At 36.1% G+C, this 19,311-nt stretch overlaps 1 protein-coding gene across 9 annotated transcripts; it reads right to left on the reverse strand.

Annotated features, from left to right (window-relative positions):
* Nucleotides 1-648: 648 nt before the first annotated feature.
* On the reverse strand, nt 649-19,311 carry DRAM2 (DNA damage regulated autophagy modulator 2). Of its 9 annotated transcripts, none has more exons than XM_075999972.1 (10): nt 19,185-19,311; nt 17,971-18,102; nt 16,838-16,901; nt 13,184-13,328; nt 9,426-9,493; nt 7,930-8,069; nt 3,277-3,352; nt 2,668-2,750; nt 1,514-1,606; nt 649-1,008 (listed from the first exon to the last, which is right to left on the reverse strand). In XM_075999972.1, exons 4-10 carry the CDS (start codon nt 13,312-13,314, stop codon nt 901-903), a joined length of 699 nt encoding a protein of 232 aa, XP_075856087.1. In that variant the 5' UTR covers nt 13,315-13,328; nt 16,838-16,901; nt 17,971-18,102; nt 19,185-19,311; the 3' UTR covers nt 649-900. The 9 variants fall into 9 exon arrangements, with proteins under 9 accessions (XP_075856087.1, XP_075856085.1, XP_020139339.1 ...); XM_075999970.1 differs by having other exon boundaries at nt 3,277-3,454; nt 13,184-13,325; nt 19,185-19,309; XM_020283750.2 differs by having other exon boundaries at nt 3,277-3,454; nt 17,971-18,099; nt 19,185-19,308.

Here is a 19,311-nt window from a genome sequence, read left to right on the forward strand (position 1 = left end):
TTACCTGTTCAAGGACTGCTTTTATAAGTAATTATACTTTGCCATAAATGAAAATCGAACAAGCTCTTGACTGCAGTTGACTTTTGTTTGATATTAAACATATCTGCTGTTATTAACAAACTTCTCAGCCTTATGTATTAATACTAACCCTTGTTTTATATAAAACATAACTGGAGTAAATTTACCTATAAGAACTACTCTTGTTCATTGGCGACTGAAATCACCTATCAGAGACTGAGCTTCATGAAAGTACTGCAAGCATGTGTGATAGACCAGATAGCATAGTATCTGGCCTTGTAGCCAGAAGAAAAATCAATACCTCCAGAACCTCTTTGGCAAAGCTTAAGCCTTGAAAGAGCTCACATGAATTCAGGTTTGTTATCCTTTATGGGTAGTTTCCAAAACCAAAATATTTTAAAGACTATAAGAAATGTATTAATATGGTAAAACTCCTACTTCAAAACCTAATTCCAAAGGATTTAATGACAAAGACTGATTATTTGGAGTTGTGGAAAATGTCTCTCATAAAACTGCTCCCAACAAAACATGCTTTACGATGACTTACAAAATGTGAAAGGCTGGGTTGTGCAGACTGCTTGGTGTACATAAAGCTGTTTCTCTTAAATAAAGTATTAAAAAACTACAATGTTATAGTCCTTTGGTTTTATTTTCTGGGATAAAAAAGTATAGGCATAAATGATTTTAAAGTCATCTTGATGATATCCTTTAAAACAACTCATCAAATGGCTTATTTCATGTTTCCTGATTATCAGTATTCACCAATGTCACTGTCAGCCTTGATTAACTGGTTGAAAATTTCAGAGCAGAATAAGCAACTTCTGTGAACCTTTCCCCAATCCCTGAGAATCATAATCATTATAGAAATATTTTATCATTTCATCAAAAATCTCTGGAAAGTAGTCGTGTTCGTTCATTGTTAATAGGGCAAGGAGCAGTGTCATAGAGTGTTAATCCATGTAAATTGGCTTCCACCCGTAAAGAAATTTTCTGGAACAGAAAAGAAAATTATATAGAGAGTTTTCTTCTTAAAGAAAGATCACCTCAACATGTTTTGTAGACTATATTTTGTGCTTAGGAATGTAAATCAATTCCAATGGGTAGTGAGATAGCTGTTGTACTGCCAAAGGTATCACCTTTATTACCAATTAACTCAGGAAAATCAAGTTTCTCTATTTAGAAAGTTCCTTTTCTTTGGTTTCTACTAAGAATCAGTAAAACTACATGTTAAGAATGGCCTATGCAAATATACACAGACTTGATGAAAATTCTATGAAAGAATTTCTTGAAATTGGTTTTACAACCCCATTTTCAAGGCTGAATCTTGCTAGCAAAATAGTACTTCTCCAAACACAGAAACAATTTACCTGAAAAGTTACATCACTGTTTATTATGTCAAATTATTAAGCACTTAATTTTTGAAAAGGTTGGAGACTTGCCTATGGAAAGTTCTCTTATTCCACAACTACATAAATCTAATACTGAGTTTTCTTACCTGAAAATCACGAATGTAAGTCAGGAAAAAACCAAAGAAGGTAAATGACATAGACCATTCTGCCGCAGTGGTGATCATGTGAAGCACATAACCCTTGAATGATGGGGGGGGGGGGAGGAGAATAATTTTGTGAAAGTTCATTCAAATGATCTATACTACTTCTCAAATTAAAAAAAAAACAAGCATAATTCTTATAAACCAATCTGCCTTCTGAAAATCAACCCTTGATTTATTGACCATATCTGGAGAATTAAAGAGCAGACATTAGGAAGTCCTCCTAAATGATATTACCTATCTTTGTTCCACCTAGAGCAAATAAAATTTCCATTTAACTAAGACAAAACAAGAGTGTTTCTAGTCTATAATCAGGGAGTTATGACTGTCTTTCCCAGCACCATAATATTCATAAAATGCCACTAAGAAAAGTTTAACAATGCTCAGGATAAACTTAGTAAGTGCTATTTTTAGAGTTTTAAATAATATATGGCTTATAATTAGGATTTAGTAAATTATGACTAATACTAGTAATAATTACTAGTAATTATTTACTAAATTAGAATTTAGTAAATTATTTCATTCATTCATTCATTTTCACATGTCCTATTCAGGGCTAATTCTTAAAAACTAACTTAAAATAAAATGCCACTGAGAGGTTTTGTGAAAACAGATGAACTCATTTTATTATCTGTTAACGTTCAATACATGTCCCTCCTCTTATTCTCAGGATCAAAGATGCTATCTCCATGCAAATATCCACTATATTGGAACCCAAATGCAGAGTCCATAATATATTCCTAGATAAAAGTAGAAGAAGACATCTTTTCAATTCAGAAAACAAGTATTCTAAAAACAAAAGCCCTCAGTTAGGTACTTTGTAATAAAAATACTATACCCACATTTAAGGGAGTCAATTTCTGAGAAAACCTTTTTGCCATCACAATTCTCTTCATGTCTTAAAAATATCCACAGATCACAGGTGACTGGAGAATATGGATGGTTCTACATAAACTCTACCATATCTAGAAAATAATCCTAATATGTAACTGATTACGCTACTAAAACAGTTTGTGAGTGATAAAATGAAAATACATCAAAATCAATGAAAATAGCCATTCTTAATATAAAACTAAGTTTTATAGACTCTGAATTCTTACTTTGTCCTCAGGGTTCCAATGGAGTTTCTGTACTAAATCAGTCCCAAAATTGCCACTGTACAAAATTGATGAGCAAGTCAGCACTATAAAAAAATAAGTCAAGGAAGAATCTCAGAGAAGATCTGTAAGTTTAAATTGATTCAAAACAAAAATCACTGTAATGGCCCAAACGGATTACTAGTACATTTAATTCCCAAGGTTCAAACCCATTTTCTTGAAGACTTAATGTTATATAGTAATGGTACTATAAAACTAAAAATGTGCCTAGAAGATCACTACAAAATGGTTCTCATAGTCAATCCCTTCCTATGTTCAGAAAATCAGCAGTTCAATCATAAACTTCTGCTAGATAATTCTTCTTAGGGAGGGCATTTACTCTTCTACTTCTTTGAAGTGAGAATGATCAGACTAAACATTATCTGCTCCTGGCTCAATCACTGAGGTCCTATATACAATCTGAATTTCATGTTTCAAATCCTTTAATATAGGGTTATGAACCTAAGAATCTCTCCTACAAATAAAACTACATAAAATGTGCCAATAGTGTTCACTTAAATTCTGTTTTTCAATTCCTTCCCAAGCATAGCCACATTTTACAGTGAAGGATACTGCTAAATGCACTTACTCCACACCAGATAACCAACAGTAGTCTGATCCAGAAGACTTGTTTGCCATGAATCTTGGGCTGCATTTGGTAGGAAAGGATGGTCTGAACAAACATATATAATGAGCCCATACCAAAAGTGAGCACAGCTCCACTTACATGTGCAAGAAAAAGTGTTGTTTTCTAAGAGGCAGAAGAAGAAATAAGTCAATAAAAGAAACTCAGAACACATTGGCAATATAATATTTAAAAGCACAAACCAAAGATTTCAATAGGACATTCACTGAGTAGAGAAGCTCCGTAGATTCTACAAATTACTTCCTGAAATAATTTTCTCTCACATTATTCAGCATAAACCTGAGGATTATAGTAATACCAAACTGTTTCATATGCCGCCATTGAAAATATGACAGTAATTACTCATTTATTTTTACTCATTTAATACTATGTTTATTCGGTGCCTATTAGGTGCCAGGCACTGCTCTAAGTCTTCAGATACATTAGTAAAAAAAACAGACAGAAATCCAACCCTCATAGAATTTAGTGAAGGTACACAAACAATAAATAATAAACTTTAGAAATAAGGAAATTCCACAGTATATTAGATGGTGATAAGGGTTATAGAAAAAGTGGAGTGGCAAGGTAAAGAAGATTAGGATGGCCTGAAATACTGGGAATAGGGAGTTTCAATTTAAACCCAATCTAAATTTAAATAAAATTAATAATTAAAAATAGCTAGAAGAGTATAATTTGAATATCTCTAGCATAAAAATAAATATTTAAGGTGATAGATATCCCATTACATTGATTTGATCTTTACAAATTACCCCCCAAATATATGCATCTATTACATATCAAAAGATAACATTTTTTTTTAAAAAAAGTAAAAATACATCTCTTAATAAAACAAAGCCAAACAAGAGAAATTACATAGGTTATGGGTGGTCAGAAGCAAATCTTTGATATAGAATTTACATATTACATATTGATTGATCTGTAATCTTTACTTAAAAACAGTGAGTGAAACTTAGGAACTAATCTCCTTACTTATTCTTAACCCTTTCAAGTCTCCTTGAGGATAAATTTACTAGGAAGGAAGAATGCCACATGACAACACAGGCATAAATTATAGACTTATGCTACCACAAACCAAGGAACACCAAGGATTAGTGGCAACTGCCAGAAGCTAGAAACAGATTCTTCCTCCCCAAGAGAGAACCAACCCCACCAACACTGTGATTTCAGACTTTTGGCCCCCTGAACTTTTGGAGAATAAATTTCTGCTGTGTTAAGCTATCTAGTCTGTGGTATTTTGCTACAGCATCCCTAGGAAACCAATACAGATTTCTGGCTACAAATCCCTTCCAAGTCTCCTTAAGGATAAATTTTCTAGGGAGGAAAAGAATTCCTCTAAGTGGACACTGAAGATATTTACCATGTATTTGTTCTGTTGAACACTATATACACACTTGTTTTTAAAGAAATTCTGTTTATATATTTTAAGTTAGATTTTTCAAATACCATATTATAATGATTATTAGGCATTTCTTTAAATGCAAAGACAGAATTTTTTCCAATCCTGCTTAGTCCCTTTAACCTCTCTAAGTTCCTAAATAATTAACAAGCACATGTTTGTGCTAAGTGCTATGCTAGGTGCTGGAGAAACATTGGTGAACAAAACTATGGTGCTTATAATTAATGGAGAAATACATCAACAAAAAAAAAAATCAAAATATAAATTTAAACAACCCTGGATATAAAATTAGACTGTAATAAGAGCTGTGAAGAATCGGTTTTTGAAGGCTTGGAGAACACAAATAAGAAAATGAAATATACTGCAGCAAGAGCTGACAGAAAAGACTTCCCTGAGGAAGTATGCTCTGTGCTGAGATCTTAAAGATGCCTAAGTTTAAACAGGCTTAGGGGTCATGGCAAACCAAACAGAGGAAACAGCATATAAAAAGGAGTTAAATAAGCCTCTTATTTAAGGAACAAACAAAAAGCCAGTGCTACATACAATGGAGACATTAAGAAGGGGAATGATGTAGAATGAGACTGGAGAGGTAGACATGAGCCCAATCATACATGATCTTTGAGTTGATTAGGTAGTTTAGCAGTTTATCAAATTATTTCTTTCCTCCCTTGATTGTATCTCCTTTCATGCAATTTTGGAACCTGTTGAACTTTAAGCAAGGGCACAGGCAAACAAAGTGAGATGTATATACATTTCCAAAAGACCACTTTGGCTCCAGTCTTAAGAAATGATTAAAGGATTATAAGAGTGAATGCAAAGGAAACATTGAGGAGGCTATAGCAGATTAGATGAGAAATGATGAAATCTACATTGGTAGAGACAACAAGAGTAGGCAGGGAAGTAAATATGGAAAAGGAGAGAAGTAGATGCATTCAAGAGAAATTCAAGAGGTAAAACCGTTAAGTTCCTATTCCATTTAAAACACAGTGTTAACCTCTTCCAAGCCAAGATCTTTAATGGTAAACCATTTATAATCTCTTTTGTGTACAACTTTTCCTATATAAATCAACTGGAATTTGTCTCTGTAAAAGAAAAGAGGGAAGAAGAGGAGCTATCAATACACTCACCACTTTAAATAAGTAGTGAAAGTTTACATTAGAAAAGAAGAAGAGTCATAAAGGTCTGCTTATAAACAGGGCCCAGCGATGAAGCCATCACTGAAAGATGAAGAGGACATCCAAAGTTGCACGAAGAAACATACTCAAGAGAGAAAAAGTAATTTCATTCAAAATTACAAGGCCAAAGGGACTCCTGTGGTAAAAAATAAATTAGAATAGAAAGCTGAAAACAAAACAACAAAGAAAGTATATAAGCTGTCTTAAGTGAATCAGATAAGGTGGAAAGGCAGCTTGTGTGGGTGCTATGAGGAGCTGCTATTGGAATTTACTGGCTTATGCAAACAAATATCTGAGATTCAATTTTACCATATGGTTGATGATACTGTTAAATTGATCAGCTCCAGAGAAAACTGGAGCAAAGAATCCACTATCCACAAACTGAAAATTCCCCAAAACATTTCTAACACTGAGCCACAGAAACTTATCAGGAAAGGCAGGATCCTATTTGTGGCATCAACAGCTAGCTAGCTGTCCACCAAAATTTTTGTTTTCCTTCCACAGTATAGAATTGCTCCTGGGAACTAATGCCCAGTAAAAACTACATTTTTTCCAGGGCTCCAGCTTGCCTGCACTCTCCCTCCACCCGCTGCCATGCCCATGCTCTAGCAAATGAATGTCAGTGGAATGATGTGAACCACTCTGGGGTGACAAAAAGTCTCTCCTTGACCAACTCTACTCAGGTTCCTCTGAACTCTTTTCTTCCTAGGCCGTGACTTCTGGGTTTCTGTGTTCGTCTCTACATTGTTCAATTTTAGCAAGAATCCTATTAAGTCAGTTTAGCCAAAATTCCTGTCCTCAATATCTCATCACCTTCAATATCTGGGTTCCTCAACCTCCACCATCCCCTAGGTGATGTCTTATCATCCTGGCCTCCCGTTTAGCAAGAACCCTGTTAGGTCAGTGGTATAGTTTGAGTGTTTGCCCCTCCTCAAATATCATGTTGAAATCTGATCCCCAATTTTGGATGTGGGGGTCTAATGAGAGGTATTTGGGACACAAAGGTGGCTCTCTCATGATTAGATTAATGATTAGATTAGATGGGGGAGTGGGAGGGTATGAGTTCTTGCTCTATTAGTTCTTGTGAGAGCTGGTTGTTCAAAAGAGCCTGGCACTTCCCCCACTTGCTTCCTCTTTCGCCATGGGATCTCTGTACACACCAGCTCCCCTTCACCTCCTGCCATGAGTGCAAGCAGTCTGAAGCCCTCACCAGAAAAAGATGCTGCTGCCATGCTTCTTGTACAACCTGCAGAACCATGAGCCAAATAAAATTCTTTTCTTTATAAATTACCCGGCCTCAGGTATTCCTTTATAGCAACACAAATGAACTAAGACAGTCACTTTAGCCAGAATCCCTCATCACCATTACCCTTGATGTTTCCAGACTAGTAATTTACCATACACTGACCCCTGCCCTGCCCCTTAGCTATAAATTCCCACTTAGCCCAATCTATCTTCCCTACTGCTCTCTGTGCAGAGTTTACAAATATTTGGTGAAGGTTGACTGCTACTTTAAGTATTTAACATTATTTCTCCTTGAGAAAAAGCTAGAAGAGCTACAGATCTTCCCTTTATCTCCTCATATACAAGGATAGGCACCTAGGAATGCAGGCAATCAATCAAACATCTAAACAAGTAGATAAAATAGGTAAATAATTGTACCTTGTTTGTCACAGTAAAAACAAAGAAATCGTTAATTCTGTAATTGTGTCACTTATAATTTATACCAATTCTGTTTGGTCTTGAAGTAATCTCCAACTAAGTAATAATATAAGTCTAATAACTGTCCTATGGATCTTAAAAAAAGATTGTTTAAATTATTAAATATGAATTTTTCTAATTGTGAATGTAGCTATTTCTGAAAGCATCAAATAATTTAAAGGCCACAAACTCTATTTTGTTAAGGTAAAGAAACAATAACAGCATATATCTGAATGTTTGAGGTTTCTTTTTTAATATGTATATTTATGTACTTCAGGAAAATACCTATGCTGGGCTAAAACACAAACCTGGAAGTTTGCCACAATAGAAAGTCCTAAACAACTCAGTATTCCAAGTACAAGGCCAGCCTTGTTTAATTTGATGATAAGGTTCTCTTCAGGATTCAGAGCATGAACTTGCTTATAACGAACATAAATGGTAGCAATGCCTGGGAAGAGATAATCCGAAAAACAACAAAGTAATAAATAACCAAGAAATAAAGACGATGACGAAGAGTTCATAAAAGTCACTGTTGGGATTTTCCTTTTAAAATTAATCTTAGAGAAGAAAAAAACAGCTGTAGGTTTTCTTGTTTTTTTTTTTTTTTATATAGAGATGGGATCTTGCTATGTTGCCCAGGCTAGATTCAAACTCCTGGGCTCAACTGATCTTCCTGCTTCAGACTCTTGAGTAGCTGGGACTTACTGTAGATTTTTTAAAAAAAAATCTTAAGATTGCATTATGACATTGCTAATCTCTCCACATGACTGTGCAAATCATTTGCTTTCCATGGGTCTCATATTTACAAATATTTAGGATAAAACTTAGATCTTAAGTTTAATGTCTTCTGAAAATTTCTAATGACAAGAGCTACACAAAACATACAGCATTTTTACAATAAGCACCAAATTAAAAGTAAGTAGTTCTAGAATATGGATGGGCATGGGAAAAACAAAAACAAACCAAAAGTTTATTTGCCTCACTTACATATCATTTTTATCATTATTTCAAATTATAACTGAGCTCAATCAGATATAGTAGCCAATCACAAAGAAAAAAAAAAGCCCACTTTGCCATATCTATTAGTAAAGAATAGGCCAAATTGAATTTTCTATTGCAGAAATATTGCCAAAGAACTCAGCAGTGTAGAAAACATAATGGAGATGTGCTTTTGTAGACATGTTTCTTAAGAGTTTAGTTGCAAAGATGAATTTCTGTAAATTGAATCCACTTTCTTTCTATTTTTGACCCAAGCAAATAATATCACATGGAAGAATGCAAATATTTAAAACAATCACACTTGACAGAAAAAATATTTTAGTAAACCATTAATAAAAATTTGGTTCAAAATAAACAGGAATGTAAAATACCATAGTAGCAACTTCATCCACTGGCATTTCTGTATCACTCAAATATCAAAACATGGTTCCATTTCTATTCTCCAACATCTAAACTGTTTATTCTAAAGGAATTTAGGTGGGATTAGTTGTGGTCAATTGTGTCTACAACCCTTTGTCCCCTACTGGTTGCTTAAGAAGTCTGCTTAAGGCCTCAAGGAATATTTGGTTATACTTAACTTCCATTTGAATCGGCAAACAGATCTCTCTCTATTTTTAAAGATTTCCATAATTTAGCATTTCTAGAAAAGTGTTTTTCTTCTTAAAGGAACATAATGTTGATCAATAATTTACTGATAACATTTCCTCAAGTATAACTAGAAAGTAAAACAATAGTGTTTAAAGAACAAAATACAGTAGCAATTTAGCTATTAACTTTCATTGTTAAAACCACTCTCATTACTTACATAAAACTGCGGCGATATTTAGCATTACACCAAACAAGCATTTTTCTGGAGCTACTGTACCAGTGTCACTGGAAGAAAAAAAGGAGGTATATGGATTTCTCACATTAGATACACACATATATTTCTTCCAAGGGATAAGAAGTAACAGGAGTTACTTAAAACCCTTTATCTTTTGTAAGTCCATGAGCTCAACTCTTATATCACTTTATAAGGAGAACATGAAAATTTGAGCTCACAAATATTTGCCTTCTTCACTTTCTACTGACACTATTTAAGATTATTCTTTTCCACACAATAGAAATCAATATAAATTAATTTAAAAAGCTATCCCTGGTATGTTTTCAGGCAGATGAGTTTTTCTGTCCCACCAGAATATCCTCTAAACACCAAAGGCCCTTTCATAACTGTCTTTCTGTACCTGTTGCTGACTCTGACTATAATTAAATTAATACCTTTTCATCTATTGATCAATTTAAAAAAATATTTACCAAGCACTTACCATGTGTCAGACACCATTTCAGGGATAGGAATATAGTGGTAAGTAAAACAGACAAAGCCCCTGCCCTCACGTAGCTTCCACTCGAGACCAGCTTTGAGCCCTCTCCTCTCTATAGCCTTGGACAACTCCTCTAGCTGATAGTGACTCACAGAGCACACTGTCCAGGCTTTTATTAAAATCACTTACTACACTGCATTGCAATGTATCTATTTACACTTCTTTCTTCCGTGGTAATATGGAATATATAGACTCAGATTTTAAAAAACCACCATTTTTTTTTTTTTTTTTGCAAGACCTTAGGTACAGTCTTTTGTCTCCCTAAGACTGTTCCTTCATCTGTAAAATGGGGCTATTCATTCCCTCCCAGCTTCATCAGATCAATACAAGGATGAAATAAAATGTGGTAATGCATGTTAAGTATTTAGCATAGTAGCAGGCTCATAGGAGACAGCCATGAAATATCAGTTATTTTCTCTTCCCTCAAACTACCATAAAGATTAAAAAGACAAAAGTTTTTGGCCTTGAATTGAAGCCCTGTAGGAAAGAGGGAATCAGGATTTCAACAGTGCCAATGCAATGGGAATAAAAAAGAAATAGAAAGTCACGTCTGAAAAGGAATCAATAAGATTTGGTGAACATTTGGATTAGGGGAGTTAGGAAAAGGAAAGTATCAAACACAAATTGTCAGGATTGGTCCTTCCAACTTTACAATTTCATGAGTTTTTCTCTTAAAAAATAAAAATCTGTAATGAAAATGGAGAAACAAAAAATAATGTATTTGTAAAGAAACAATTATAAAATAATAAAATGTATTTTTACATACAAAAGATTTTGTTACTCTTTGATCATCTTCAGGAATTGGGGAATAGAGAGGTTTTTGTTTGTTTGTTAATTCCACCTTTCAAATTTTCTACAATGTATATGATGTGTATTGTTCTTAGAAAACAAAAATCATAATTTAAATGGTTATATTTACCCCATAAGTAAACAAGTGCATGCATTTCCAAGATGGTTGGCTAAAGGTGTTCCTTCTTTTGGCAGAGGAACAAAATGACATTAAATAGCCTAAAATGAAAACAGCCATGCCGTCATTTCACTAGCACAGCACTACACTCCAGTGGTCTCCAACCATTTTGATGCCACACCATCACAAAACAGTCTGACCATGTAACTTCAAAATATATGTACTTATTATATTATTGTTCCACATTAAAATACAGTAAAGTTTAAATATTTTTATATTAAAAAACATACATTGTTGTTATAATATTTTCTTCCCATACCCCAGTGGGTGGCACCCCACTTGGGCATCCACTACTCAAACCAACTAAGAGAACACCTGAGGCTCACTTACAGTGAAATTTCTTTTGAAATGAAATTTACATTTGGTTACATACTTTGGAGCTATAATCACTAAACCTTTGGATAGCATCTATGAATTGAAAGGAAATTTGCAGAGTATCTAGTTTAACTTAATCATTCTGCAGATGAAGGAAATGAGCCTAAGAGAAATAAAAATAAGTACTAGAGTTTCACATATATTAGAATGTTGGAGAAAGACCGACCCCAGGGTAATACTAAGTTCATTCGCGAAAAAATAGAAAAGCAGAAGGAAAGGGATGGAAAAGGAAGTGACTAGTGTACTATTAAGAAAATCACATGCAGTACCAGCAGGGAACTGAAACTCTGAAAAAGAACTCAATGGCCTCTTAAATTACAGTCGTCCCTTGGTATGGGTAGGGGACTGGCTCCTGGACCAAAATCCAGGGATGCTCAAGTCCCATACATAAAACGGTACAGTATTTGCACGTAAACTATGAACATCCTGTCATATACTTCAAATCATCTCTGGATTACCTAATAGGATACCTACACATCACTTCATTGGTGTGGATTCAATGCAGTATGTGCCAGATGGCAAACTCAAGTTTTGCACTTTGGAACTTTATGGAATTTTCTTTTCCAGGATATTTTCAATCTGTGATCACTTGAATGTATGGATGTGGAACCTACGGAGGCCTGACTGTAATAAAATCTCTTTAAAAGGAAAGCAGACAAGTTCTAAGAAGAAAAAAATACTATGAAGGACCCTCATCAATCTTAAATATGTATTTTCTCTTAGAGTTACTAAGCTACATGTTCCTTTAGCAGAATGTAAAGTTATATATTACGAGATCTTCACTATACCATTGTTTGTAACAGCCAAAAAAAGGTGGGGGGGTGGGGGGTGGGGGGAAGAAATAAGCAATTTATATATCAACATGCTACCATTTTTTATAAATGAAACAAAATGAAAAACCCAAAAAATGCTAAAAGAAAGGAAGGAGGAAAGAAGAAGGAGAGAGAAACAGTTTTGTATAAACATAGATAAACAAACCAAACTCTGGAAGGAAATCTACCAAACTATGAGTCACTTCTCAACTGGTGGAGGTCAGGAAGGGACTTTCACTTTTTATTTTTATAATCTTTCTGGTCTTGTTTAAAATTCTGCTGTAATAATTACTTACTGCTTTTGCAATTTAAAAAAAGGGTTATGGACATAGCATATGCAATTGAGTACCCCTCCTTACATTATTACTAGTTGTAAGATTTCAAAAATATTCTTGATAAATTTTGATGGTTAATATGTCAAATATCTAGGCAGCATGTCATAAAGAGTAAGGCCACAGCCCCTAGTGTCAAATTGCCCAGGTTTAAATCTTGGTTCCAACACTTCCTGAGCTATGTGCCCTTGAGCAAATAACTTAATCTCCCCAGACCTCATTTCTTCCTCTCTCTGAGGATAACAATTCCTACTTCCTATAGTTGGTGTAAGGATTCGATTAACACATAGAGAATGCTTAGAACATTACCTTGTACATTATAAGTAGGTCAATAAATGTTTGTCATTACTATTATCTTTTCATATTACTGTTGCTGTTTTCAGCATTTTTGAATTTTAAAGGCAGAATAATTCCAATTCTATCTTCTGAGATAACTTCAAGTCCTTATTTGGGACACAAGAAACTAAGGAATCACAATTCACTAACCAGTTCACTAAATGAATCTTACCCTGCTGTCTCTACATTAGCCTATCACATAGAAAAAGCCAAATTCAAGTTCCTTTTTATGTTCCCTTTATCATTGTAATGCCAATGTAAAATCTGATTTCTAAAAGGTTGACATTAAATGTTGGTTTCACATAAAAAGGTTAACATTAAATGTTAAAACAAGAATGAGACGTAAAGATTCTTCTATACAAGGAATATATTCCACTGACCTGATGTAAGGCAAAGCAGGGTCTACATGGTGGAGTGTTACTGCAGTAATGTATGAAAATATGAAAGCAGCAGATGTCCAAATTACAAGAGCTGAAGGAAGGAAACTGAGGCCTTGCTGAAACCACCACATTTCCAACAGGTCTTCTGAAGTAAAAAAAAAAATAAATTAGAAAAGATCATTCACAGGGTTTCCTCCACCCTACTTTAGCTATCCACGCCCACGACCTTGTACTTAACCACACTGCCCTGTTCCACTTTTCAAATCAGCACCTACAACATCCCCCAACACTTGCTCTTCGTCCCTTTGTCAGTGAATGTAACCAAGATTCAGACGTAGCCAGAAACTTTTTCTGTCCCATATTCCCATACATAATCAAGTAGTTTATTCTAACCTCCTAAATTTCTATCAAATCTACCCCTTTTCTCCATCTTCACTGCCACTACTCTACCTAAACCGCCATCACCTCTTGGCTAGATTATCATAACTTCCTAAGGGGTCCTTGTGATACTGTGAAATATATATTTATTTGTTCTTTCTTCATCCTACTTCCAGGCAAAAAGTTCTCAAAACCCTTGGAATTTGGAGAGTGGTAAGAGTGTCTTTTAATATGCTAATGAGATGCCTGGTGGCTGGTAACCCCTAGGTAGCTTCAGGATGGGAGCTGGTCACAGGAAAGACCAAGGCATGATTAGAGGGTTGGGACTTTCAGCCCCACCCCAGTCCCCAAACTCTGGGGAGGGGCAAGCAGATGAAGGTTAAGTTGATCTCCAATAGCCAATGATTTTATTGACCATGCCTACCTAATAAGGCTTCCATAAAAACCTAAAAGGACTGAGTTTAGAGAGCTTCCAGACAGCTAAACATATGGAGGCTCCTGAAAGGTGGCACATCTGGAGAGGGTGTACGCCTTCCCACATGCCTTGCCCTATGCATCTCTTTGCCTGTATTCTTTGCAATAAACTGGTAAATGTGTTTCCCTGAGTTCTGCGAGCCACTCTAGCGAATTAATTGAACCCAAGGAGGGGGGTAATGAGAACCCTATTTTATAGCCGGTCAGCACAAGTAAAACCCCTGGGTTTCAGGAAATGGCATCTGAGGTGAGGGACAGTCTTGTGGGACTGAGCTGAGCCCTCAACCTGTGACATCTGACACTATCTCCAAAAGGATATTGTCAGAATTAAATTGAATTTAAGAACATCCATCTGGTGTCTGTTGCAGAACTGAGTTGATTGGTTGCTGGTGGTGTCAACAGAAAAGAAGCCAAACTCTTTGAAATAATTTAAAGAGGTTTATTCTGAGCCAAATTTGAGGACCATGGCCTAGAGCCATGCCCAAGAAGCCTTGAGCAAGCAGACAAGCTGTGGTTGGGTTACAGTTTGATTTTATACATTTCAGGGACACAGGAATTACAGGAAAAGCCATAAATCAACACATGTAAGGCATACATTAGTTTGGCCCAAAAAGGTGGGACATCTCAAAGTGGGGGCTTACAAGTTACAGGTGGGTTTAGGGATTCTTTAGTTGACAATTGGCCAAAAGTGTTAGGCTTTATCAAAAAGACCAGGAATCAGTGGAAAGGAGTCAAGATAAAAGTCTTCTATTTTTCATGTGATGCTATACCACAATCAGGTTGGGAATAAACCATATTACACTGGGCTAACAAGACCTGTTTAGTGAGATTTTATTATTTGTAAGCATGACTTCCCAAGACCCCTTAGAAGGGAATTTAATCCTAGGTAGGAAGAAATCCCCACACACTTGTTGATTAGAGAAGTATTCTGCACTGATTATTGAGAGAATAGGAAAAACACTTTGGTTTTTCATATATTACCCAGTCCACCTCCAGACTTGACTACAATCAATCTATTATAGATTCCACTCTAAAACCAAAGTGATCCTTCTAATTTTAAAATCCTCAATTTACCTAATACTCCTATAAAGAATCCTTTAATGGTTTCCCCTGTGCCCTTAAAAATTGTCTTTCCTCCATAACATAAGGTTTTTGCATCATATCTCTACTTAACTTTCTATATTGACTCCTGGCCACTCTTTGCTGCCAATTCCTTACTCTAGCCACCATCAAAGCAAAAGCAAACAATGTTTACTATGCCTTAGCAACATTTACTAAACACCTTAAATACATGATCTCATTTACTCTCAACAGAATTGGAGGTTAAGAGAATTGCCTAAGGAGACAGAGCTGGACCCTGGTAGAGAAGATTCACATTAAAGCAATTTCATTCTAACACCAAATCATGTTTGAAGGAGCATCTTACAATGTGATAACCTAAAAAAAATTTAGAATTTCCCATGAAATTTGTAAATTATTACTGCTTCCTCATCTCAGACTGAACTTCCAAAGAATGAAATCTCAGCCATTTTTGACTTGTATTTGTCATTTACTCTGGTCATCTGACTTGTTGCTAAATATGTATATTTACATATTGCTACATAGGTTTTCACTTTATCCTTAAAGTCACCATTATAGGGTTGATTTAATTTCCTGTCTGAATTATCATACTCTCCTCTTTTCTGTTCTTTTTTCCTTGTCAGTCCTTAACATTCCATCAACATTGTTTTCCTTCATTTATTAAGTTAATTATGACAATTCCCTGCCAAAATCCTATAGGTGCTTTTCCCAGCATAGGCTTCTGGGATAATAATTTTCAATTTGTATCCATTTTGAATCACTTTTAAAATGTTTAATTTTTCATCTTTCATCTCTTTAAATCTTATTTTGTTTCTGATAATTCATAGCTAAAGCTCTTAGGAGTCTAGGTTGTTCAGCTAACTCTTGCACATATGCTTTATGGTTTCTCACTGTGAGCTTGTATGTGGGTGATCTTAAAATCTGGGAGTATTCTAAAAGGCTTAAATTAAGGGTGAATCATTAGGAAAAGGTATTTGTTTTTGCAAGGTACTCTGGCACATTACCAACCTGGGCCAACTTTCTGTTATTTTCTTGGTTTCTAGCTTTTTAGACCAGATAGACATATAAATTTGAACCTTGTATCTGAGTGATGGTAGACTCTATAGTTTTTAAGTTTTCGGGTGGTATCTTTATTCCCCCACCTGAAGCTGTGGTAAAAATGAACAAATTTCTTTGTGATCTCCCTTTGCTAGGGAGCAGATATTTTTCTGGCCCACTATTCCCTGAGTGTGTGGACTTTTGTAGGTTCTAGCTAAATTTGGGGGGAGATGGCTCTCTAAGGCTATGAGTTGTATACTTTCAAGTGGAAATATTTACATTATATTCTATGTAAATGTCACCCCCTGAAACATAGGCACCACTGACACCATCTACTATGGAACAGTGCCTGTTGAAGTTGTGTACCTAGGATGTCACAAGGGTATGAATTCAATCCTTCTACCTTGGGTAGGAAGCAGGGGGAGTCTATCAGCAGTCCCTAGTTGTGCTTTATTTCTGCTATTAGCCAAATGTCCTGAAAGGAGGCACTGCTACTTTACTACTATGGTTTCAGCTCTCTTGACCTTTTAGCATAATAAATGGTAGCTTTTAGTATTATATGTTAAGGAGTCTAAAATAAAACCTGCTTCATAGAGGTTTATTCAAGGACTAAGATACATAATGCACTATCATAGGTATACAATAAATATTTGTTCTTATTTTAGAATGTGAAAGAAAAATTACCTGTTTTACAAATTCACAAACTGTCAGTCTTCAGATCTGCCCAAATCTGCACCTTTTGTAAATCCTAAGATCAACATACAAAGAAAATAAGAGGCTGCTCTTTCAATCCACATAATTTTAAACATGTGCAATTTCAAATCAACACATCGATATTGTTCATGGGAAGAATACTAGGCTACATAGCATTATAAATAGGTTATTTTTCTTTAAAAAGTTGATACTTGGGCACTACAAGGATTTGGTGAACCATTCACAGCTCTTAATGGCAGCCCTTAAAAAAGAAAAAAATAAATTAAAAAAAATGAAAAAAATAAAAAGTTGACACTGGACTTTTTATAATGATGTCCCATCTGGAATTAAATAATGTTTTAATTCTAGGATACCCATTTTCTTATCCTTTCTCACATCAGACACCTTTCACTGGCCTCAGAAAAGATAAAATAAAAGGAAAAACACTGGGTTTCCTCCTATAAAAAGACAGACAAAATAAGGAAAGAATGGTAGCTTACTATCAAGCAAAATAAAGCACTTACTAGTCCATATGATACAATGGAAAGACAGCTGTGAGATCACATTTAAATAAGTGCAAATACTACCTTTACCACTTTCCAGCTGTATGATTTCAAGCAAGTACTTAGTTTCTGAGTCACAGTATTCTAATTTGTAAAGCAGCCAAACTCTCAAAGGGAATCCTTGGAATGGAACAGAGTAAGCACACAATAATGATAGCTTATTTATTAATTATAGTTATACTAGCCACAGGTATAGGGAGCAACTGCTATGTATGGTATGAATTATTTCTATGTAAAAATCATCTTGGATTCATATCTCTTTAGGCTTTGAGAGTTCTAGTTGTTTAAAAATGACAATTTAGAGGACAAGTAGGGCTTGAAATGGTTTACTAGGTTGCTAATGACAACTAAGAAATTTAAGCACATGGACCAGATGAAGAATACTACTAACTGCCCATGTATTTTCAGCTTGGAGCTGAAAGCATCTGGGTAATTGCCAACCAAGTAAAATTAGAATTTTAATAGTTACTAATTCAAGCAACCTTTTATAATTGAAAATATGCAGGGATAAACTTCACATAGCAGTGCAAGTGTTTAAAAGAATGTTCTTGCATCTCTTACCTATCTTCTCTGCTTTCTTTGAGGTTCCATGAATCAAAACTGCAGGTTTTGGTTTTTGTTTTTTCCCACAAATATTTAAATGCCACTGGTAATGAGATGAATTTCTTGTGCTATCTCCTATAGTGGTAACTGCTAAAAAATAATAAGAAAGTCAATTCTGGATGTTCCACGTGAATAGACAGAAAGCCCTAAGCTGCTTTTAGGGTTACACAGAACCATCAAGCCCAAAGCAAAGTATAATAAAAAAATTATTTTTCTACACTTTAACTTAACCACCTGACAAATGTAATATTCTCCTAACAGTAAAATCCTAAAAAGTCTAGAAGATTAAGGAATGTTTTTATAAATTGGATCAAATATCACATGGAGAGAATTGAGGAGAATCTCATGACGCAACACAAAATACAAAGTTGCATTTGGGTACTGATTCATAAATTAAAAATTCGGAAAACTGTAAAGATTATGGTGTATTTCCAGTAGTTTTCAAATGTATTGTACTGTAAAGCATGGTTGTGAGGATATCCAGGACTGGCAATTTTCTTTCTGTAGGGGGCCCCACCCCTGCGATAGAATTTTGAGTAGCTCACTGAGCTCCACGTACGCACAAGGTCACCACGGATCTCACGTTCAAACATAGCACCGACCTCTCCAACCACCAAGGTATCTGAGCCCAGAGTGACAACAGGAACGCGTACTCAACGGTAGTTTTTGTGGGACTGGGGCAAAGGTTCTCAGTAAGTGCTCAAACAAAACCAGAGGAATTAATTGGACAACTGCTTTTATCCAGAGGCGTGAAACACTAAGGCTTTTAAAGATCTCGGCTCCGTTTTGCCCGGGGCCAAGGAAAAATGCAAGACAGAGCTTGGCATTAGGCTAGCTTGGGGCATGCAGGGAGGTGGGGCGGCGGGGACAGAGACCCAGGAAGGGGTCAGAAAAGTGGAGCCTGGAACCTGCACTTACCCCCAACACATCCCACTCCCCGGGTCCCACGAAGCGCGCCCGCGCCTCCGCCACCAGCTGGCCCTCTCGTGCGCCTTGCACAGCGTAGCCCTGGCAGCAGGGTGAGCCCCCTCTAGTCTCGCGCGCCTGCCACGCGGGCTGGGGGCTCCAGGCTGCGCCCACTTCCCCGACCCGCCAGATCCCACACTCTAACGCACCCTTCTGGGCGGCTGAGCTCTCGGCGCCAATCCTTCGTCTCCCTGCTTTCTGCCTACCTGACCAGGTCGGCCCTGCCGGTGCCCGCCACTACGCCGCAAGGCTGCCCCGAGGACTGAGGCAGGGTGGAGTCCCGGGCGCGCTCCCGAGCAGCCAGGCCTGCCCCGGGGCGTGAGCGCGCCCGCG

This window comes from Microcebus murinus, chromosome 2 (genome assembly GCF_040939455.1).
Source record: "Microcebus murinus isolate Inina chromosome 2, M.murinus_Inina_mat1.0, whole genome shotgun sequence".
NCBI lineage: Eukaryota > Metazoa > Chordata > Mammalia > Primates > Cheirogaleidae > Microcebus > Microcebus murinus.